Source organism: Pelodiscus sinensis, chromosome 9, assembly GCF_052426305.1.
Source record: "Pelodiscus sinensis isolate ZL-2025 chromosome 9, ASM5242630v1, whole genome shotgun sequence".
NCBI classification, from domain to species: domain Eukaryota; kingdom Metazoa; phylum Chordata; order Testudines; family Trionychidae; genus Pelodiscus; species Pelodiscus sinensis.
Genome location: NC_143060.1, coordinates 35564350 through 35587894, shown reverse-complemented (window position 1 = coordinate 35587894; position 23545 = coordinate 35564350). Strand labels below are relative to the sequence as shown.

Genomic DNA, 23545 nt, shown 5'->3' with positions numbered 1-23545 from the left:
ATACAAATTGGACCAATAATATCTAATGTTAACTGGAAAAACTAAGACCATCTCAAATCAGCATTTGAAATCGCATTCTACTGTTAATGAAAAATATAATATGTTAAATAAAATAAAATATAAAATACACTTTGTTTTTACCATAAGTTTCTCCAAAGTAATTATTTCCCATGTTTTCCACAATGATTCTTCAAAACTATGGGTATAATTAATTTCTTATAATTTCACGATCATATTTCTGACTTCCAGTAATTATTGATTAATCATTTTAAATGGTATAATTATTATTCAGCAATTACCTCTAGTAAAGGGATACAGAAGATTTGACTGTTAGATTATCAATCTGAGCTGCATTGAACTATGTAGTATTATAGCAGTCCCAGGATATTGGGAAAACAAGATGGGTGACCAGCTTTTGTTGGACCAACTTCTGTTGGTGAGAGAGACTAGCTTTTGAGTGTCTTATTCTCCTAGATCTGAAGCAGAGTTCTATAAGTTTGGAAGCTTGTCTCTGTCTCCAACAGAAGTAGGTCTAATAAAAAATAAGGTTCATGAGGTAATGAAGTCTCCTAGATTGCACTGGCAGCTGTGACTGTGAAGTCATTATCACAGGAAGTTTTTTTAGGGGTCTTGAGAAAGTTGATGGTCTCAGCTTAGACCATCCAGTGGATGGTCTGCTAGAACTCACTGGTGTGCACCTCTCTTAGTCAGATTTCTCTTCTTCTTGGCAGTGAACAGAAGGGGTTTTTCTGTGTTGTGCCATTCATCTTTGGCTAGAAGTGTAGAGCATTTTTGAACAATTATTCAAATGTAGTATCTTAGCAATGAACTCATGACGACAGCGCTTTCTAGTATGTAGGCAAAACAAATGTTTGTTCTGCTGAAATTGTATCTGTCCAAATTGAGCCTCTGTTTGTATGTGGTGTACTATTTCATGAAAATGTGTGGTTTTCTCTGAAGTGTTTTTACTGGTTATATAATATTATATATGATTTATTTTTCTAGCTTGCAAAATACTGTGATACAGTGGCCGAAATCTTAGTGACCATTACATTAACAAACTTTAAACAGCTTCAGATTAAGAGAACTGCACCAGACTGTCACTATGTAACCTTAATTATAGGAGATGCTGATAATCAAGTGGCTTTTAAACAGAAAATTATGTAAGTCTGATCAGTCTGATCATATTCAGGAATGCAATTTTGTTTTATTTCCATGAAGAATCAAATAGTATGTAGCTGGCATAGCACTTTCTTATATTAATGAGACTAACCAAATCTCTTTTACTTTAGTGATAGAAATGTAGCCGTGTTAGTCTGGGGTAGCTGAAGCAAAATGCAGGACAATGTAGCACTTTAAAGACTAACAAGATGGTTTATTAGATGATGAGCTTTCGTGGGCCAGACCCACTTCCTCAGATCAAATAGTGGAAGAAAATAGTCACAACCATATATACCATATGTACCATGGTATATATGGTTGTGACTATTTTCTTCCACTATTTGATCTGAGGAAGTGGGTCTGGCCCACGAAAGCTCATCATCTAATAAACCATCTTGTTAGTCTTTAAAGTGCTACATTGTCCTGCATTTTGCTTCTTTTACTTTAGTGTAAGTTCTACTGCGGGATGGATTCCTTAGGTCTAATTTTCTGTTGCTTTGTGCCTTGTGCAAAATTTGTATAAAGTACTTCCTGATTTCATCGCATTTTACAGTTGCTTTGCACTGGTGTAAATGGCTAAACAAGGTGCAGGACAGTATAGTAGGTCCCCTTGCATATATCATTCCATTCTACATATCTATGCAATTGAGTTGTCAGTTTTTTTTATTATATTGAAGTGAAATGTAACCGATTTCAATATAAATATACAACATTTACATTATTCAATGATTATAGAACGAAAACTTTTTAAATTGTTACTCATGAAATTTAGGTACTAAATTATTTACACAGGCAACACTTACCTTTCCCACACAGGTTCACCTGGTGGAGGCAGGGAAGGAGGAATTAGACTCTCTCTCCAGTTGGATGAGCTGTACTTGAAAGGAATGGGAAAGAGAATAAAATGAATCTTCTCCAACTAGATGACCTGCACCTAGGTCCTGATCAAGTCCTCACGTAGAGGAAGGCTTGCTCTTTTGCACCTTGCAAAACTGGAATTTCATCTTCAGAACCCTGGCTATCTTAGGGGTACCAGGCCCAAGAGCACATCCTATTGAGAGACTCCCCCCATCAATTAGATCCCCTGAATCAAAACTGATCTACTATCTTACTATTTACCATGCCATTAGCATCACAAATAATGTGACTTATTTTAATAAAATGTATATCACTATCTTACTGTACATTGTGTATATATGTTGCAGGGATTCTGTCTTACTGAAGAATGGAAATTGGACTAAAAAAATTGAAGTGAAAAGAGCTCTTAAATCTGAGGAACTTAGTATACATTTAATTAGCTCTGAATATGGTAGGCTCATTGATATGATTAGCACTTGAAAATATACTTAATATGTGGAATAAATAGTGAAACAAGTTTCCTTTATGCGAAGGCAAAAATTTAATAAACATCAATCAATTTTAAAATGATATTCTATTAATTGTTTTATTATATGACTTACTACTGCACTAAAAGCATTAATTATGAGATTTTTTCCTAATGCAGTTTGATTTAAGTGTCATATTCACTATTAGTCACCTCTCCTTGTCCCGTAAGAGCTAAGCTGAGCCCTTCTTCCTAAACCTCTTTAGAAGATGACTCCATATTTATCCCCATCTGCATCCATCTCCAAAGTTTTACAATCTTCTCTCCATCAGTTCTGAGCCATATACCAATTCTTGATCTATGCTTCTTGTCAGATTCACCTGACTTAACATTGATTCTCTTAATGGCAAATCCTTTGTTGTCTTTAACCTTGTGTAGATTTTTTTCTTGTCCAAAGCTGTAAATGTTAATAGCATCTAACATCAGAAGTAATATCAGTGCTTAGTTGTACTTCTTGTATAACTGCAAATAATGCTACTAACATTGGGTATGTGTACACTACAGCACTAATTCGAATTAGTTAATTCGAACTAAGCTAATTCGAACTAGTGCATCTAGACCTAAAAACTAGTTCGAATTAGCATTTTGCTAATTTGAACTAGCATGTCCACATTAAGTGGACCCTGAACCGAGGTTAAGGATGGCCGGAAGCAGTGCTGGCAGGGCATCAGGTTAGGACTTAGAGCATGGAGCTGCTGTCTCACTTTAGCCGAGGGCTGTGCTTAAAGGCACCCGACCCCCACCCCGGACAGACAGTTCTCAGGGGTTCCCCGCTCGCTTGTCTAACTCTATGAGGGACAGCAAAGCAGTCCTGGCTTGGAGTGCCCTGAATGCCCACACTCGGCACATCACAGCACTTGGCCATCAGCCTGGCTGCACTTGCTGCAGGCTGCCATCCGGGGGGGGGGGGGGGATCAATCGGGGGGCTGCAGGAGAGCTTCCACCCCAACAAGCCCGCAGAGCCACCCCAGTCCTCCCCATTGGGGGCTCGTGCCCCATTCCTTCCTCACCTCCTTCCACTTACCCCTCCTTAGCCCCCCTTCCTGATGTACAAACTAAAGGACACGTGTGTTCAAAAATAGAAACTCTCTTTATTGAACAAAACTCGGAGAGACTGGGAGAAAAGGAGGTGAGGGGGGGAAAGAGAGAGGGTGGGAGAGGGGAGGAGGAAACCTGGGAGGAGGGAGCTGGAAGGGAGAAGCCAGGGGAAGAAGGAGGACGGGAAGTATCAAACTATGGTACGCCATATCTTCAGTACTGTGTACAGATGTGATCTCCTCACCTCAGAAAATATATTTTAGCCTTGGAAAAGGTTCAGAAAAGGGCAACTAAAATGATCAGGGGTTTGGAACAGGTCCCATATGAAGAGAGGCTAAAGAGACTGGGACTTTTCAGCTTAGAAAAGAGGAGACTGAGGGGGGATCTGATAGAGGTCTATAAAAGTATGAGTGGTGTGGAGAGGGTGCATAAAGAAAAGTTCTTCATTAGTTCCCATAATAGAAGGACTAGAGGACACCAAATGAAATGAATGGGTAGCAGGCTTCAAACTAATAACAGAAAGTTCTTCAGAAAGCAAATGGTCAACCTGTGGAACTCCTTGCTGCAGGAAGTTGTGAAGGCTAGAACTATAACAGAGTTTAAAGAGAAGTTAGATAAATTCATGGCAGTTGGGTCCATGGAGTGATATTAGCCAGGGGGTAGAAATGGTGTTCCTGGCCTCTGTTTGTGGAAGGCTAGAGATGGATGGCATGAGACAAATGGCTTGGTCATTGTCTTCAGTCCATCCCTTCCAGGATACCTAGTGTTGGCCGCTGTCGGCAGACAGGCTACTGGGCTAGATGGACCTTTGGTCTGACCCAGTACAGCCATTCTTATGTTTTTACGTTCTAAGCTCAGGGTCGGGGGTCTCACTCGACCACCTTGATTTTCATGCAAACCTGCTCCTGGGTGGTCAGGCTGGCAGCTATCCTGCCCTAGACAGCCACTTTCCTGTGCCTAGTTCGGAGGTTGTGGACATTGGAGGCTTCCCCACAAACCTCGATGAGGTCCATGATGTCCGCACTGGACCAGGCGGGCGCCCGCCTCTTGCGGCCCCGGGCAGGCTCCTGGGAGCTGCCAGCCTGGTCCTGGGAAGAGGCGGAGGGCTGGGTGGCAGCGGGTGGCTGGCTCGTACTGTGCCAGGTGCAGGGCACGTGGCATGACCTCCGCACTGCTGGCTGGGTGCTGGCAGGCTTGCACCTGGCACAGGCACCGTAGCCAGACCGTACCCCTTTAAGGGCCCCGGGGCCAGAAGGGAGGCAGACAAGTTTCCCTGGTGGTGCCCAGAGTGGCCACGAGGGCAAGCTGGGGAGGGCTAGCCTCCCACTAGTTCGAATTAAGTGGCTACACAGCCCTTAATTTGAACTACTTAATTCGAACTAGGCGTTAGTCCTCGTAGAATGAGGTTTACCTAGTTCGAATTAAGCGCTCCGCTAGTTTGAATTAAGTTCGAACTAGCGATTTGCCTGTGTAGCGCCTATGAAAGTTAATTCAAACTAAAGGCTGTTAGTTCGAATTAACTTTGTAGTGTAGACATACCCTTTTTCCAACAGCAGCATGCAGTGCAGTTCTAAGGAAAATTGTGCAAAATTGGATCAAAAGTTCCAAAGACACAGTCCCACTTGTGGCCTTCTAATAGCCCTGTATGCTGTATCATACTACTCATTATAAAATTGGATGTACAGTAAATGGTAATATATAAGAATATATTTTTCAATTTACATAAACATTTTTGTGTTTCATTTCTAAAAGTTGGTGTGGATATTCAGCAAAACTATACAGCCTTTTACATAGGACCAAAAAAGTTTGGAAATGAAGTGGTTTTACAAAGAAAATTAGAAGCTGAGTCTTCACCTGACATTTATCATGCCTTTTCAAAAGCAGCAGCAGCAGCAAGAAAGGCTCCAGGTAACGAATTATACTCAACAGAATAGAGCAATAGGTTTCCATAGGGAATTGATGTGGGAGAGAAGTTAGACTTCTAGTACCTCATGACTTCAGAGCTTAGAGGGCTGCTGAGAATGATGCTTACAGTCTTTAGTGGGGACAGACACTGTTTTGCTATGAACAGTCATAGCAACCCAGAGAGAAAGTTACTCTGGTAAACATGTAGCAGCTGACTTTTTAATCACAAAATTTCTAGGGGGTGAACAAAAATCTAGTGCCATGGATGGCTTTGTTTCTTCTCCATGAGAAATCCTCAACAATATCAGTGAAATAAAAAAACCTCCAGATTTCTTCTTCTTCTATTATTCAGGAGGTACCTGTAATCGAGGGATCACTTACATGAAACTTGGGAACAGAGAATGCAGCCATCACTGTAAAAATAAAGATGTATGTGGACATGACTGCTGTGAGTTTCAGGAAATCTCATTATGTCTAATATCTAATTCAAAGAACATAATATCCTCATTTACTCAAATGTAAATTACGATTAATTTTGTTGATTTAATGGTTACATTGGTGTAAAAAGAGTACAGACTCACAGAGCAAGAGAATCATGCGTAACATGTCAATATGATGCAATCTAAAAAAGTAAAAATTATTAATAAATAAATTCAGTATAATTACTCTATAGTGAATACGAGTAATTTTTACATAATTTAATAGCAATATCAAATTGTTCGTATTTTTTATGAAAACAAATGCATCAAAAATTGTCTTTTGTAAAATACCTAATGTAAAATCTTGGCTCCATTGACATTCCCATTGACTCACATAGTCCAGTATTTTACTCTTAAAATTTAATCTGAAGAATCTTCAATTCCTTATCTTAGGCAAAATTGGAGTTTCACAGAAATCTGAGTTGAAGAGAGATTCAAAGTTTTCTTCATACCTAACTGATTTAAGGAACAGAAACTCAACTTCATCAGTTCCCCCAGTAAAAAGATTAAAGGTTAGTTTTAACACACATTCCTGAAAAAAATATAATTATTTATTGAATATATATGTATTTGTAAGTTCACGGCATTATATCAATCACATATAGATACACAGAGACTAATATGTGCATTTTCTGTGAAGTATGGAAGTGAGCAAAGGAATACAAAAAAGATAGGAAAGGACCAGAAATCTTGGAAGCGTGTAGCTGCTAAGTGTTGTGCTTCCCATGAGCCTGTGGACACCCTGAACACAGCCTGATTTGGACTCTATGGGCTCGTCTACATTGGCCCCTTTTCCGGAAGGGGCATGGTAATTTTTGAAATCGCAATAGGGAAATGCGCGGGGGATTTAAATATCCCCCGCGGCATTTAAATAAAAATGTCCGCCGCTTTTTTCCGGCTTTTAGAAAAGCCGGAAAAGAGCGTCTACACTGGCCCCGATCCTCCGGAAAAAAAGCCCTTTTCCGGAGGATCTTATTCCTACTTCAAAGAAGGAATAAGATCCTCCGGAAAAGGGCTTTTTTTCCAGAGGATCGGGGCCAGTGTAGACGCTCTTTTCCGGCTTTTCTAAAAGCCGGAAAAAAGCGGCGGACATTTTTATTTAAATGCCGCGGGGGATATTTAAATCCCCCGCGCATTTCCCTATTGCGATTTCAAAAATTACCATGCCCCCTCTGGAAAAGGGGCCAATGTAGACGTAGCCCAAATGTTTAAGAAAATATGATGTGTTGAGTAGACAGCATAGCTGAAAGCCTCCACACTGTAGCCACCCAGGGAAGTACTATCTGAAATTATAAGTACAATAATGTTGGAATCCTGAAATAATTATACTGCCAGTGCAAGTTTTAAGAATGCATTAATTTTAGACTCTCTGCCTACACAATGTTTCAAGACTGAGAGCACTTCGGTTCCTGGTTGGGCCTGCATACACCTCTTCCCTACAGGGAGAATATGGCATTTGAATTTTGCAATGTTCCCCCTCCCTCTAGGATTTTATGCAGTAGAGGATGATTTGGCCCCATAGATAACAGAAAGAAATGTAGTTAACAGATCAGATAACCACCAGTCTGGACTTGCTGAGAAATGTGCATTATTCCAAGCTCTTACTGGCTAAATTGAGTAATGTCATGTTTTAATGCTATAAAATACTATAATAACTTTATTCCTTCAGTGGTTTCCTTATTTCTCACAAAGTGCAAGTGGTATGATCCAAACTATTAAAATAAACTAAAATCTGTAATGATCTTTTTTAGATGCAGATGCAGTTAAATAAAAGTCAAAATGTGGATCTGAAACAATTTGTTTTTACACCCAAATCTTTGCTGCCAACATTGCCGAGGTACTATACTATTGGTATAAGTATAATAGAATTTATAACCTGCTCAGATTAAATTATCTCATTAGTATAAGCATTGAAGATTGTTTTATGAATCACATTATATTTAATTTGCAACTTTATTGATACCCTGTTTTACTGATTTGTATGAAGGTCTAACTATGCGCAGTCCTCTGACTCAAATTCATTGGAACATTGGAATAATGTTAATATCCTTGGTAGACCTCCAAGCCAACTGCAATCAGAGAGTTATGAAAAGAATAGTAAGTTATTACTAATATATGAGATTTTTCTATGACTGTTTTCATTGTTTTGAATTAAATGTTCTTCTTCGGGTAGTGTCCCTGTGGGTGTCGGGCCTGTCCCGTCGCCACAGTTTGGAGATGTTTCAGCTGTTGTTCGCCGGACTGCGCATGCGCAGCGGCCATCTTGCAACTTTTCGCACTGTTTCTGCTCGCGCGGTCCAGCTCCGCCAGTTCCTTCTGACCGTCTTCGGGTGCAGACAGAGTTCTAGCTCCCTCTCGTGACCATCCTGTCAGGATTCAGAGAGAGGACAGTTGTATATAGTTAGTTAGTTCTTAGTTAATTAGTTGTTGTAACTGTTAATTTAAAAAAAACCCTTTAACGTTATTTTCGTCTCCAACTATGCCCAGTTCACCGGGCTTCAAGAAGTGTCTGACATGTCGGGACTCTATGCCCACGTCAGACGGGCACTCCTTTTGCATTAAGTGCCTTGGGGAGGCCCATATTCCCCAGAAATGTCAGCACTGTTCAAGGCTGACAGCAAGAGTGCGGCACGACCGCGAAATGCACCTCAAAATGCTTCTATTTGATAAGGTGCTCTGGCCACAAACTGAAGAACAGCCAGCTACATCACCTCCATCTTCTCCCATTGTGACTACCTCTCGAAGGAGTCGCTCCCCGTCGCGCTCACTTCCATCTATGCGAGCGAGCCCACGGGACAATCCGGGCGCGTCTCATAAAGCGGCAGCTTGAAAGCTGCAAGAGACAAGCCGGTGTGAAGCATATCGGCACTGAACTCAATGGTGCATGGGGTGCCGAAGTTGACCTCGGGACCGAAGCTGCCCTCGGCACCTAAGCTGACCCGGCACTGAAGCTGCCTCTGCCAACCTCAGCACCTCCAGCACCAGTCCTTCCAAGGGCACTGACCTCAGCAGTGCGCATGGTGCCTAGCTCAGCACCAATGCCAGCACCGGAGGAATCCTCGGCGTGGCACTAGAGATCTACCCATGCACCGACCTCACTGTCAGACAGTGCATCTGTATCAGCACAAATGACACAACCACATCTTCCACACGCGGCACCAGGATCCCCGGCACCACTGAGGCACTCGCCAACCTCGTCATATTCGCGGAGGATCTCTACTCCAAGTGCATCTCCCGCAACACCTCTGCTACAGGCTTCTCCCTCCTCTATGAGCGGGCCACGACCACTAAGTCCAGGACCTTTTCCCCAGAACCGCCGTCTCCATCTCGACATTATCGTCGATCGAGACACTGTGTCTCCCCCTCACCTAGATATCATCACAAGCACTACCGATCACCATCCCCCTGCTACTCTTATTGCAGGTCTAGGACTCATAGACTTTAAGGTCAGAAGGGACCATTATGATCATCTAGTCTGACCCCCTGCCCAATGCAGGCCACAGACTCTCACCCACCCACTACTCATCTATATCTCATATATTGAAGTCCTCAAATGCTGGTTTAAAGACCCCAAGATGCAGAGAATCCTCCTGCAAGTGATCCATGCCCCATGCTACAGAGGAAGGCGAAAAACCTCGAGGCCCTCTGCCCTGGAAGAAAATTCCTTCCCGACCCCAAATATGGCAATCAGCTGAACTCTGAGCATGTGGGCAAGACTCACCAACCAGACACCCAGAAAAAAGTTCTCTATAGTAACTCCTATCTTCCCACCATTGGCCTATTTACCACTGATAGTGAAAGGTCAATTAATTGCCAAGATCATGTTATCTCATCAAACCATCCCCTTCATAAACCCATCTAGCTTAATCTTGAAGCCAGATAGGTCTTTTGCCCCCATTACTTCCCTTGGAAGGCTGTTCCAGAACTTCACTCCTCTGATGGTTAGAAACCTTCGCCTAATTTCAAGTCTAAACTTCCTAATAGCCAGCTTATATCCATTTGTTTTGTGTCCACATTGGTATTGAGCTTAAATAATTCCTCTCCCTGCCTGGCATTTATCCCTCTAATATATTTAAAGAGAGCAATCATATCTCCCCATAGCTTTCTTTTGGTTATGGTAAACAAGCCAAGTTCCTTGAGTCTCCATTCATAAGGCAGGTTTTCCATTCCTCGAATCATCCTAGTGGCCCTTCTTTGTACCTGTTCCAGTTTGAATTCATCCTTCTTAAACATGGGAGACCAGAACAGCACACAGTATTCCAAATGAGGTCTTACCAATGCCTTTATAACAGCACTAACACCTCCTTATGTCTACTGTAAATACCTCGCCTAATACATCCCAAAACCGTATTAGCTTTTTCGCGGCCATATCACATTGGCGGCTCATAGTCATCCTGTGATCAACCAGGACTTCAAGGTTCTTCTCCTCTTCCGTTACTTCCAACTGATGTGTCCCCAGCTTATAACTAAAATTCTTGTTATTAATCCCTAAATTAATCCTTAAACCTTACACTTCTCACTATTAAATTTCATCCTTTTACTAGTATTCCAATTTACAAGATCATCCAGATCTTCCTGTATGATATCCCGATCCTTTTCTGAATTGGCAATACCTCCCAACTTTGTGTCATCCGCAAACTTTATTAGCACACTCCCACTTTTAGTGCTGAGGTCAATAATAAAAATATTAAATAACAATGGTCTCAGAACAGATCCCTGAAGAACTCCGCTAGTAATCTCTCTCCAACCTGACAGGTCACCTTTCAGTATGACTCGCTGTAGTCTCCCCTTTAACCAGTTCCTTATCCACCTCTCAATTTTCATATTGATCCCCATCTTTTCCAATTTAACCAATAATTCCCCATGTGGTACTGTATCAAATGCCTTACTAAAATCGAGATTAGATCCACTGCATTTCCTTTATCTAAAAAAATCTGTTACTTTCTCAAAGAATGAAATTAGGCTGGTTTGGCACGATCTACCTTTTGTAAAACCATGTTGTAAATTGTCCCAATTGCCATTAACCTCAATGTCCCTAACTACTTTCTCCTTCAAAAATTTTTCCAAGACCTTGCATACTACAGATGTCAAACTAACAGGCCTGTAGTTACCCGGGTCACTTTTTTTCCCTTTTTTAAAAATAGGAACTATATTAGCAATTCTCCAGTCAAATGATACAACCCCTGAGTTTAGAGATTCATTAAAAGTTTTTGCTAATGGACTTGCAATTTCATGTGCCAGTTCCTTGATCCCCGTCCTTTTCTCGGGATTCCAGATACAGGGATGTCTATTCATGCTCATACCACCCTCGATATGATGACCGCTGACATTCACACCACGACCACTGACACCGTTATTCTCGGTCGATCCGTTTGTCACCATCACCAGCTCCATCACGGCTCACTCACGGCAGGAGTAGATCCTCTACTCCTGCAAAAGCTAGACCGCTTACTCCATCGGGCAACCTAACTCCTGCACAACAGCCTGTCGCTTAACCACCACATGTCTTGGAAGTGGAGGCACCACAACAATCCCCAACAGATGTAGCCTCCTTTTCTCTGGATGACGCCATCCTCACCGGAGACACCTCACCTTCTGATGACCTCAAAGAGTTCCAGGGCCTTTTTCGCCGGGTAGCGGACACACAGAACGTTAAACTTATGTAAGTCCAACAGAAGCAACACCATCTGCTGCATAATTTACACCCATCTTCCCATGCCTCCAAAGTTGCACTGCCTTTGGACAAGGCTATATTCGAGGTAGCCTACGCAGACGGTGGCCACTGCCCCACCAACAAATAAAAAGGCCGACAAGAAATATTACGTCCCGGCCACGAGGATGGAATATCTGTTCACTCATCCCCAACCAAACTCGTTGGTCATGGACGCAGAGCAACAATGCGCAAAAGCCCCCCCAGCACAAGACAACGACTGGGGACAAAGATAATAAATGCCTCGACCTGCTCGGGCGGAAAGTCTATTCTTCAGCCACTTCTATCCTCCGAATGGCCAGCTACTCCACATTGCTGGCTAATCACAACTTCAATAATTATGTGAAGTTGGCTTAACTATTGGAACACCTTCCAGACACAAAACACCACCTACTTAAGGCCATCATCCAGGAGGGTTACACGGCCTCCCACTCGGCACTGATCATAGCTTTTGATACTGAGGACGCAGCAGCCAGAACAACGGCGACTTTCATCGTTATGCGCAGGGCTTCGTGGCTCCATATGGCGACGGTCCTCAGGGAACTTCAAGCTAAGGTTGAGGACTTGCCTTTTGACACACAAGGCTTGTTTGCGGAGAAAACAGACCAACTTCTCCATTCTGGCAAGGACTCACGTACCACCTTGAGAACCTTGGGCATGTATCACCATATCGCCGCAGAAAGTATACACCCTACCAGAATCAGAGACCGCCTGCCTATGCAGAGCCACGGCAGTATGAGCAGCAACGCCCTAAGCAACATCCTCAAAGGCGTCGTCCACAAGCTCCCAGACCTATAACTCAGCCACAATCTAAACAGCAGGTTTGACATGCTGCTAGAGGGTTTGCAAACCGTTCCTATTCTTGCTGCTTCAAACGTTCATGCTACTCTCTTTCACCATCGCCTGCGACCCTTTCAACATTGCTGGGCTGCAATAATATCGGACATGCAGCTCATCACTACGGGCTACGTAATCCCTTTCACATCCCGTCCTCCTACTAACCCTCCCTCCTCCCCGTCCCTTTTCAGGGACCCATCTCACGAACTTCTCCTCAAACAAGAGGTGCCTATATATAATAGAGAAGGTGCCTATGTGATTCCACGGAAGAGGGTATTACTCTCGTTATTTTCTAACACAGAAAAAATCCAGTGGTTGGAGGCCTATACTGGACCTCTGTGGTCTCAACCAATACGTGCGCAGGAAGCAGGTCAAGATGGTTACTCTCACCACCATCATACCAGCATTCTCCCGTTCGGCCTTTCATCCGCATCAAGTGTCTTCTCCAAGACACTTGCCATGGTGGCGGACTTCCTCCGCCACCTAGGAATCATAATTTTCCTTTACCTCGCCGACTTCCTCCTCAGAGCTCGATCCTTCGACAATGCCCCCATCGCAGTCTCCACAACAAGACTCCTTTTTGACAGCTTAGGCCTCATAACCAACATCCAGAAATCATCCCTCATCCCTCAACGGACTATAGAATTTATCGGTGCTCGCCTTGATTCTGAGACAGCTTGTTCCTACCTTCCCGACACCAGACTCAGCACAATCCAAGATCTTGTGCATGTCCTCACTACCAGTCCCACAGTTTTGGTCCTCACTTGCCTACAACTGATGAGCCATATGGCAGACACTACTTATGTTGTCGAGCATGCATGCTTACACTTTAGATGCCTGCAACAGCAGATATCAACTGTATACACACTTCGCAGCTGCGATGTGCACAGGGCGATTTCTGTACCAAACGTGATCAGTCAATCCCTGAAATGGTGGACTATTCCCCACAATATGTTAGCGGGGGTTCCATTCCACACACCCCAGCCTACCATCCAGGTTACTACAGATGTCTCCCTCCTTGGATGGGGAGCCCACATGCACGGCAAACAAGAACAAAGCCGTTGGTCGCCACAGGAAGCACTCTGCCATATAAATATTCTGGAGTTGCGCACGGTATACAATGCTTGCAACCACTTTCTCCCATGGTTACAAGGCCAGAGAGTTCAAGTTCTTACAGATAATATGACAACAGTCTATTACATAAACAAACAAGGAGGAGCTCACTCCTGTACCCTTTGCAGAGAGGCTATACACCTTTGGAATTGGTGTATTTGACACAACATCTCAATTACTGCAGCATACCTCCCAGGAGACGTCAACACCACGGCAGACACACTCAGCTAACATTTTGCAGAGCAGCACGAATGGGAACTACACCCCGAGGTTGTGCATGACATATTTCAATGTTGGTGTCACCCAACTGTAGACCTCTCAGCAACACAGTACAACACAAAGTGCAACCACTACTGTTCCAGAGAGGGAAGAAGTCAAGCATCGAGGGGCCATGCATTCCTCCTCAACTGGAGCCGACAGCTGCTATATGCGTTCCCAACAATTCCCCTAATACATAGGGTCCTAGAGAAAGCACTAATAGACGGATCAACACTAATTCTGGTGGTACCATATTGGCCGTGCCAGACGTAGTTCTCTTACCTTCTCCATATTTCGTTTCATCCTCCATATCGCCTTCCCAGTCAACCCGATCTTCTCACACAAGGCCAGGGTAAACTACTTCATTCACAACTGGATCACCTTGTCCTATCCTCTTGGTTTCTGGCACCTAACAATAAGAAATATTATGAGCATAGCAGGAAAACTTCGACCCAAAATACTTACCGGCATAAAAGGAAATGGTTTACAGAGTGGTGTGCACACAAGGATATGGACCCTCATACTATACCTCTATATTCCATTCTAGAGTATGCTTTGCACCTCAAACACAGTGCGCTTTCCCTACCATCGCTGAAGGTCCATTTAGCGGCCATTTCAGCCACTAGACAAACGGTTGAGGGATACACAATTTTCTCATATCCACTGACAAAAAGATTCCTCAAAGGCATAGTTAACCTGTTCTCTGACCACAAACAACCTCCAGATCCTTGGAACCTCGAATTGGTTCTAGACACACTCATGCGGCCACCCTTCGAACCGTTGTCCACATCTGACTAACTTTTTTACCATGAAGGTTGTGTTCCTGCTGGTAATCACATCTGTGAGCAGGGTAGGGAACTCACAGCCTTGTCGGCATCATCTCCTTATACAGTCTTTATACCACGGGCAGTCATCCTTTGACCTCAACCATCCAAAGTCAATTCCAGTTTCCATATAAATGAACCTATCGTTCTACCCGTTTTCTATCCAAGACCGCTCGCTTCTTCTCGCCATGCTGTTCTCCATTCCCTCGACGTTCATAGAGCACTGGCTTTTTATATTGAAAGGACGTGAAGAATACGGAAAACAGATCATCTGTTCATCTCTCTGGACGCCTGCACCAAAGGTCACCCGTTGTCATCTCAGCAACTATCTAAGCTAATCGTCTTATGCATCACCGAATGCTACCAAATGAGAAAGATCGCCCTGCCCCATAGGGTCAGAGCCCATTCCACCAGGGCTGAAGCATCATCAATAGCTTTCCTTAAAGGAGTTCTGATGAAGGACATTTGCCAGGCGGCAACTTGGTCCTCCGAACTTACGTTTGCTCTTTCCAGAATCATCATCTCTGACACAGCAGTAGCCAATGCCGTCCTTTCCTCGGTGGCACCACACTGACTCCAACCTTCCTCCTTATGTCGGCTATTGCTGTGGAGTCACTCACAGTGGAGCACCTGTGGGGACGCTACCAGAAGAAGAAGAAGTTACTCACCTTGTGCAGTAACGATGGTTCTTCGAGGTGTGTGTCCCCGTGGGTGCTCCACGACCCACCTTCCTCCCCTCTTCGGAGTCTCTTGCTTATATCTTGCAGACCTCGACAGTTGGGAGGAATTGGCGGAGCCGGACCACATGAGCAGAAACTGTGCGAAAGCCTCAAGATGGCCGTCGCGTGTGCGCAGTCCAGCGAACGACAGCTGGAACATCTCCGAACTGCGGCGCCGGGACGGGCCCGACACCCACAGTGGAGCACCCACGGGGGGACACACTTCGAAGAACCATCGTTACTGCACAAGGTGAGTAACTCTTCTTTCTTGCAAAATTAAACCTGTTGGAATCACTACAGCAACCAACATAGTACTGCAGGGAACTGCATATGTAGGGCAATACAATATGCTCTATCAAGGGAACGAACTTGCTTTGACATTGGCTTTCCATCTGAAATCAATAAAAGTTGTAAGTGCAGATCTCAGGCAATAAATGTCCCTTAAGGGAAAACTATAGTGATTAGTTCTAATACCTTATGGCCCAATTCTGTAAATACTTCTTACTGCAGATAATGTTTATGACTGTGCTTATTCCTACTGATACCAAGTAATATCTCATGTGGTTTATACTCTTGTGCTTAAAGCAGAACTTTCCCCTCATCATCAGTCGTGCATCTGAGTGAAAAGTGAGAATTTATGGTTTGTATTGTTTGGTGGCTAACGCTTTTAAACAGCTAAATTAATGTTTAGTAAAATCTCTCTCACTATCTGCATGAAAAACTGAAGTTTTATTTTAATACCTTGCAAGGTTCTAGTTTATCCATAAATGTGAGTGTATCTCAGTAATCGATGACACTTTAGTACTACTTCCCCTCACTGTTGATGAAGGTTCCAATCCTACCAAATAACATTCAGTGTATGTTAATGAAAATAGCCAAAGTGCTTTCCATTTCCAGCACACACCAATTTACAGTGTACAGTTGGCAAAATAAGTAGAAAATACTGCTAATATAAATTTGTCTCTCCAGAAGTGTACTGCCTCCATATCTGCTCATGCTCATTTTTTTTTTTTTAGTCAAGCAGCAAAAGAAAATGAAAACCATTCCACCCTGCATGGTACTCTCAAAAAATATGTTAGTGCAGCTGTCTTGGCAATTGGAATTCACAGTCTCTCTTGATATAACGGTCTCTGCAATTGCTAATGATAATTAGGCCTCTGGTACCTGTAATATATTTCATTGTTAGTGATATTTTACATGTTGTCCAATTTCACATGTAAGTGACATATTCTGTAATGAAATATTTTTGAAATTGAAGATGTTTGGAACATGATAATTAATTACATCTAAAACTAAAATACTAGAAAACATACAAAAAGCCCCAGATTTTGCCTTCATATCCCTATCCATTGCTACTTTGAATGTTCATATTTGCACATTAATCTGCTAAGGTCCAAATAGTACTGACTTTGGTCCTAGACATCCTGAGATATATAGGAAGGGAGCCCTAGTTCTAAACACTTTATGAACACTCCATGTATTCTGCAACATCTAAACCTTAAATTCTGCAGCAAAACTCCTAGGTTTCTTCAGTACCCTGATATGGCAGACTGAAAAACCTATGACAGGTTCATGTCTTATTAATAATTTTATTTAGTAAATTAAAATAGTATTTAATAAATTAGATATTAAAATAATACAACCAATATAGTGTTCTTTGTTATCTATATTGGATATTAAACTTAGTTTATTATAGTTTGTCCAATTTTCAGTTTTCATTCTGCTGCAGAAAATGTATTGAAAATCATAGAACCTGTCTGAAAAAAGTTGAACATATTAACAGCTTGGTGGGGGATCTGGGATCTTGACACCCGAGAAGCTGAGGGAGATGACTTGGGCTCACGGTAACCACGTGAGAGTTTTTGGCACTAGGAAAGATGGTACATCTCTTCTTTCCCTTCCCATTATTTTGGACAGAAGAAGGTGGCTTTAAATGTGAATTTATCATTCTTCTTCGAGTAATTGCTCATGTCCATTCCATATAGGTGTGCATGTGTTGTTGGAAGTTTTTCCCTTAGCAGTACCTTTTGGGCCAGTAGGGGACTCTCCTGGAGTGGTGCTGCTATATCAGCTAATATATACCCCTGCTGGCACTTCATCCCCTTCGTTCCTTACTGCCCTGACAGTCATTTGAACGTGCTCTGCTCTTGCTCTGCAAGTGTTCCTTAGCAGTTCTCACCTAGTTGTTGTCTTAGTTTAGTTTAGAGTTGCTGTTAATCATTCATTGTCTTCTGTAAATAGTTCTTAGTGTTAAGTAGTTTGTTCTGGCATGGGGATTCACTTTGTGCCCCCGGTGCATGCGGTGGGGCATGCCCAGGCACCAAGACTTCAAGCCCTGCATCAGGTTCTCAAAGCCAATGCCCTGTGAGGATCCCCATGAAGCCTGCCTAAAGTGCCTTGAGGAGTCCCATCTTTCAGAGTTCTGCAAGATTTGCAGAGAATTCAAGCCACGAACCAAGTGGGAGCGTGAGTCTCGCCTTAAAATCCTGCTTATGTAGGCCGCTCTCCATCCAGCACTAACCTTAGACCCTGTGGAAGCACTGCTCTCAATCCCTGGTGCCACAGAAGAAACACATGCCGATAATGCACCCTAAGGAGAGTCTCATGGCCCTCGTCTGCATGGTCTGAAGGACACACAGGCCACTCTTAAATCCCTGGGAATCTATACCTTTGCCCTCCAGTAGCGATTCCTTTCTGGCAGAAATGCCCCCTGGCCTTCCCTGCTAGGCACACACCCGGAATTCTGTTGGTGCAGGAGCAGGAATGGCAGGAACAACAGATGCCACTCCTGCCCCTCGTCCGACCAAGGTCAACAAAACCCAGGGCCCTTGTCAAGGCTTTTGAGGATGCGCCTGGGGACAGATTACCAGTTTTGCCACTCCCATTCCTGGACCACCTGTTCCTTTTCTACTACACATGGGCTTCCATCACCTCAGACTGGTGGGACAGTAGGGAGGGGCTATGCTATTTCTTTCCTCTTGCTCACCCCCACACTTCCCTGGCCCTCTTCAGGGACCCCCCAGATGAGCATCTCCTATAGGAGGTGGTGCAACAACTTCTAAGCCCGGTGTGGCCAAGGTGGTCCCTCAGAGTTTATGGGCAGGGGTTTCTACTCCCTGTATTTCCTGGTCCCAAAGGTGAAGGTGGAGGTTCCAACCCATCCTCGACCTCAGAGACCTGAACACCTTCATCACCAAGCCCAAATTCAAGATGGTAACACTGGCATTGATCATTCCCTCCCTCAGTCTCAGAAACTGGTACACTGCCCTCCATTTAAAGGACACTTATTTTCGTTTTTCCATTGCCGCTCACCACAGGAGGTTCCTGCATTTCACTATAGGTCAGGACTACTTCCAGTTTATGGCCCTTCCTTTTGGCCTCTGTGTGACTCCTCAGGTCTTCACGAAGTGTATGGCCGTAGTTGCCATGTGGAAATGCGGGGTATGAGTGTTTCCATACCTGGATGACTGGCTGGTGCAGGGCCCATCCTCAGTCCAACATTGCCATGATTCTGGCCCCTTTTGTGGACCTGGGCCTCCTCCCTGTGGCCAAGTCTACCCTGCTTCTGACCCAGGTCATAGAGCTTGTGGGAGCTCACCAGGACTTCACATCAGCCATGGCCTCCCTTCCCAGGTCCCGCTTTCTGGTTATCAAGGAAGGTGTGATAGCCAAGTAGGCATTTCCTATGACCACAGCCAGGAAATGCATGGGCCTCCTGGGGCTGATAGCTGCCTTCCGGAGTTCCATTCTCCAGGCCCTTCCTGACCCTGCGGCAGGAGACAGACATCTCCGACACCAGATGGGAGGCCCATTTTGGTGATATACAGATGCAAGGTATGTGGATACAGAAGGAACTCTCTTTGCATATAAATGTCAGAGAACTGCGGGTGGTCTGCCTCATGTGCAGGCCTTCCTTCCCTGACTTGGGCAGGATGATTCTCATCCTGTCTGACAATACATCAGCAGTGTCCTATATAAACAGATACTGTGAGGCACGGTCCCCTCCTCTGTGTCAGGAAGCCCTCCATCTCTGGGAGCTGTGTATCAGGGAGGATATTCACCCGATAGTTCCCTACTTCTCTGGGATTCAGAATACTCTGGCGAACCATCTGAGCAGGTCCTTTGCCAGACACAAGTGGTCCCTTAAGGGGGATGTGGCCCTCCAGGTCTTCTAGAAGTGGGGGTTTCCCCTCTTGTACCTGTTTGTGACTCATCAGAACAGGAAGTGCCCCAGGTTCTGTTCCCTCATGGGTCTGGGCCTTAGTAGATGCCCTCACCACCTCCTGGCCCAAGGGCCTGCTCTATTCATTTCCCCTGTTCCCGCTTGAGCACAAGGTGCTTCTCAGAGGGAGGGAACTAGGGTCCTCCCTCATTCTCATTGCACCAACCTGGCCCATGCAGCATTGGTTCATGACTTTGCTGAGCCGCTCTTTTGAGAGACTGATTTCCCTTCCCCTGTGTCCAGACCTCATAATGCAGGCTTCGCCATCTGTACCTGCAGGGACTGTACACCTAATGGCCTGGAAGCTCCATGGCTGACAGCGGCGGAGCTACTGTGCTCAGAATGGGTGCAGGATGTACTGCTGGGGAATAGGAAACCTTCCACTAGAGCTACCTATTTGGCTAAATGGAAGCATTTTGCTATCTGGGTTGCTCAGAAGGGGATTTCTCCTATGGACACCCAGGTCCCACTGGTTCTGGACTATCTCCTCAAGCTCAGGGACTGTCCTCTTCATTGATCAGGGTTCGCTTGGTGGCTATTTCCATCTTCCACATGGGCTTCTGCAGCACAATGCTTTTTGCGCATCACATGATCCATCAGTTTCTGAAGGGACTGGACAGGCTCTACCCGCATATCGGCCAACCTGTCCCTCAGTGGGACCTCAACTAGGTCCTGACCAGGCTTATGGGACCCTCCCCCCTTTGAACCTTCAGCTACCTGTTAATTACTGCACCTCTCCTGGAAGGTGTCGTTTCTTGAAGCCATCATGTCAGCAAGGCAGGTGTCAGACCTAAAGGCCCTTACCTCTGACACCCCTTATACAGTCTTTTTCAAGGATAAGATTAAGCTACACCCCCATCCTGCTTTCCTGTCAAAGGTGGTGTCTCAGTTTCATGTCTCCCAGGACATTTTTCTCCAGTTTTTTTATCCCAAGCCCCACACCTCTGGCAAAGAACAGGCTTTACACACTATAGATGTTAGGAGAGCATTGGCTTTTTATTTAGACAGAACAAAGCCCTTTTGTAAATTCCCTCATTTTTCTGTGGCAATAGTGGAAAGGCTCAAGTCTCTACTCAGAGAATCTCTTCATGGATAACCCCCAGCATCAAGGAGTGCTATAGTCTGTCTGGATTACCAGCCCCTCCTCTCACAGCTCACTCCAGTAGGGCACAGGCCTTCTCCACTGTGTTTGTGGCCCATATGCCTATCTTGGACATCTATAGGGCTGCCACATAGCCTTCAATTCAAACCTTTGCTAACTGTTATGCTCTGGCTCATCATGCTAGGGAGGACATGACCCTTAGTAGAGCTGTCCTCCATTCAGTTGAAGGTGCTGGTGCTGGAAGAGTTCCCTCTGGTGCCACAGCCGCCCCCGCGGTTGTCTGTTGCTCCGGCGACGCTTGTGGGGCTGAATGGAGTGATGCCAGCTCCTTTGAAGGATGTGCACTGCATGTTTGCACCGAGGCTGCCTTCGGTGCCGGCAATGTTGCTTGTTGTGTTGCCAGTGCCAGTGCACTGTTGTAATTGTTGTTCTTCGAGATATGTTGCTCATGTCCATTCCAAATCCCACTCACTTCCCCTTCTTTGGAATAGTCTGGTATCGAGGCTGGTGGAGGGCCAGCAGGGGTATATATTAGCTGATATAGCGGCACTACTCCAGGGGGCTTCCTTGTTGGCCCAACGGGTACTGTAAGGGAAATACTTCTGATGATACGTGCACGCAGCGTGCACACACCTTTGTGGAATGGACATGAGCAACACATCTTGAAGAACAGTTACAAAAGTAAGTAACCGTTTTTTCTTCTCACATCAATCCTTAACAGCAATTTCATTCCATACAGCACTCAATTTGCCACTCTATTCAACAACTATGGATGGGTATATTTGTTGATGTTTCGGTTCAAATGATCAATGGCAAAATAGTAACATTGTTAAGTTTGAAAAAATTGTCATCATCGGGACGTCTGAGCAAACACTCCACTAAGATGAATTGACAGATAATAGTTTTTACAGAGCTATTTCAGGCTACCTTCAAATTCAGCAGATATGTTACATTGTTTTACATTTAGTTCATATTTTGTAGGTGATCTCAGAAGTCTTGATTTCCAAGTCTGGAAGTGGATGTGGGAAGGAGAGAAAGAATGGATAGGAAAAAAAAGAATGAAGAGGGGCTGGAAAAAGAGATTATGAGTTATGAAGAGAAATAAGTGGATGTGTGTGGGGAGATTGAAGTGGGAAAGGTGGACTGGATGGGGAGTGGGCAAATAAATCCTTGCCTAGCCTCTGGAAAAATATTTTTAAAATATGTTAAGTAACATATTTTAGTTAAATGGTTTTTAAATGGTTTAAAATATGTCAGTCTGCTATGATTAGTTCCTGATGGGTTGAATTTATAGGCGAGGGACTAAATAGTGAATTTATACTGAGTAAGACAAAATAAAGTGAATGAAGAGCAAACGAATGGGGTAGGAAATGGAGTAAAGGAACTGAGCTCGTCCATGTTAAACTTGTACTCCATCAGACCATAATTCTCACACTGGAAAAAAAATCAGAGGTTACTTGAAATAGTGTTTTGTAAGTGTCCTGGATTTTGGAATGAAAAAGACTTTTCTTAAAATAATATTGAGAAAAAGCTAATATACAGTGCTTTTTTTTTTCTACGTTGAAAAGTCTTAAGCATGCAATCCAGTGGTTTACACCCCTATTATAATTGTGTTACAGATTTCACTTGGAAACAGTCTGTGACTGTAAGCAAGGAGAGCTATCAGATGATGACGTCAAAGAAAAATCTTAAAGAATCTTTAATGAATAATTTGACTGATGCAGATAAAAGCAGCTCTTGGTTTTCAGAGTCTTTGAATGTGAACTTTGAATTGGGAGATGAAGTTTGGAATGATTTTGATGATGACAGATTAATACATGCCAGCAGCTTTTTCACTGGTATGGAGAGTAGAGAAGATTTAGGTAAAATTATTTTGGTGTAACTAATTATTTATAATTGTCACTGTCTGTATCAAATGGAGATAATCAAATATCAGATAATCTTCAAATTAACACTTGTCCATTTTCCTGGCATTGTCCCACTGTCCTCATTGTGGCAGCCCCAGTCAGATTTTCACTGCCAGTACACAAAAGGATGGTGAAAGAAGCAGCCCAGCAGAGGCCATTGCCCCTTTCAAGGGTAAACCCGGGGCTGGCGGCAAGCATGACCCATGAAGAGTAACCCATCCTCTGCAAATGGTAGTTGGGGTTCAGCTTCCAGTGAGAAGGCAGAGGCATAGCAAGGTGGAATGGGGGGAGCAGTTGTTCCCGGGCGCCATGCTAAGGGGCCACCACGCTGGGGTGGGAGCAGAGCACATAGCCCCACGCGTCACGGCGAGTGGTGAACCGGTGTAATGTAGTACTGTATGGAACTGCTCCCTGTAGGATTGTGCTATTTCTGATAGCAGTTTCCTATAGGAGCATTTCCTTATGATCATACAAATAAGAAAATGCTACCAGTAGCACATTCCTATAAGGTAGCAGCTTTCTACATTACACTGGTGCTGTCGGGCCACGTGCTCCCTGTGCAATCAAGCCTCCAAGCCAGGGCCAGGTGGCAGAAGCAGCCACTTTAAAGATAGGGTTACCCATACCTCCAGTGCCTGGCTCTGTGGGAGGGGGAGGGTGGAGAGGGGGGCACTAGGGGTGCCTGGCTCTGGGGGAGGGACATTGGGTTAGAGTGGGGAAGGTTCCAGAGGAGGAAGGGCATTAGGTTGGAGCAGGGGAGCTGGGAATGCCTGGCTCTGTGGAAGGGGTGGGTGCATTGGGGGTACTTATAATTTTTTTTAAAGGGGTACTTTATAAAAAAAAGTTGAGAAACAGTGCTCTGAACCAGTGTTTCTCAACCATTGGT

The 23545-nt window shown here is 44.2% G+C and overlaps 1 protein-coding gene across 4 annotated transcripts in view; it reads left to right on the top strand.

Annotated features, from left to right (window-relative positions):
• The window catches only part of HFM1 (helicase for meiosis 1), a 170998-nt gene that overhangs the window by 119777 nt on the left and 27676 nt on the right, over positions 1–23545 (top strand). For all 4 annotated transcript variants that reach the window (XM_089780526.1, XM_075936496.2, XM_075936502.2 and 1 more), the window contains 8 exons: positions 1006–1163; positions 2367–2470; positions 5336–5491; positions 5841–5936; positions 6361–6479; positions 7719–7804; positions 7955–8064; positions 22372–22614. In XM_089780526.1, coding sequence (XP_089636652.1) covers positions 1006–1163; positions 2367–2470; positions 5336–5491; positions 5841–5936; positions 6361–6479; positions 7719–7804; positions 7955–8064; positions 22372–22614 — 1072 coding nt within the window. The remainder of the gene's footprint in view (positions 1–1005; positions 1164–2366; positions 2471–5335; positions 5492–5840; positions 5937–6360; positions 6480–7718; positions 7805–7954; positions 8065–22371; positions 22615–23545) is intronic.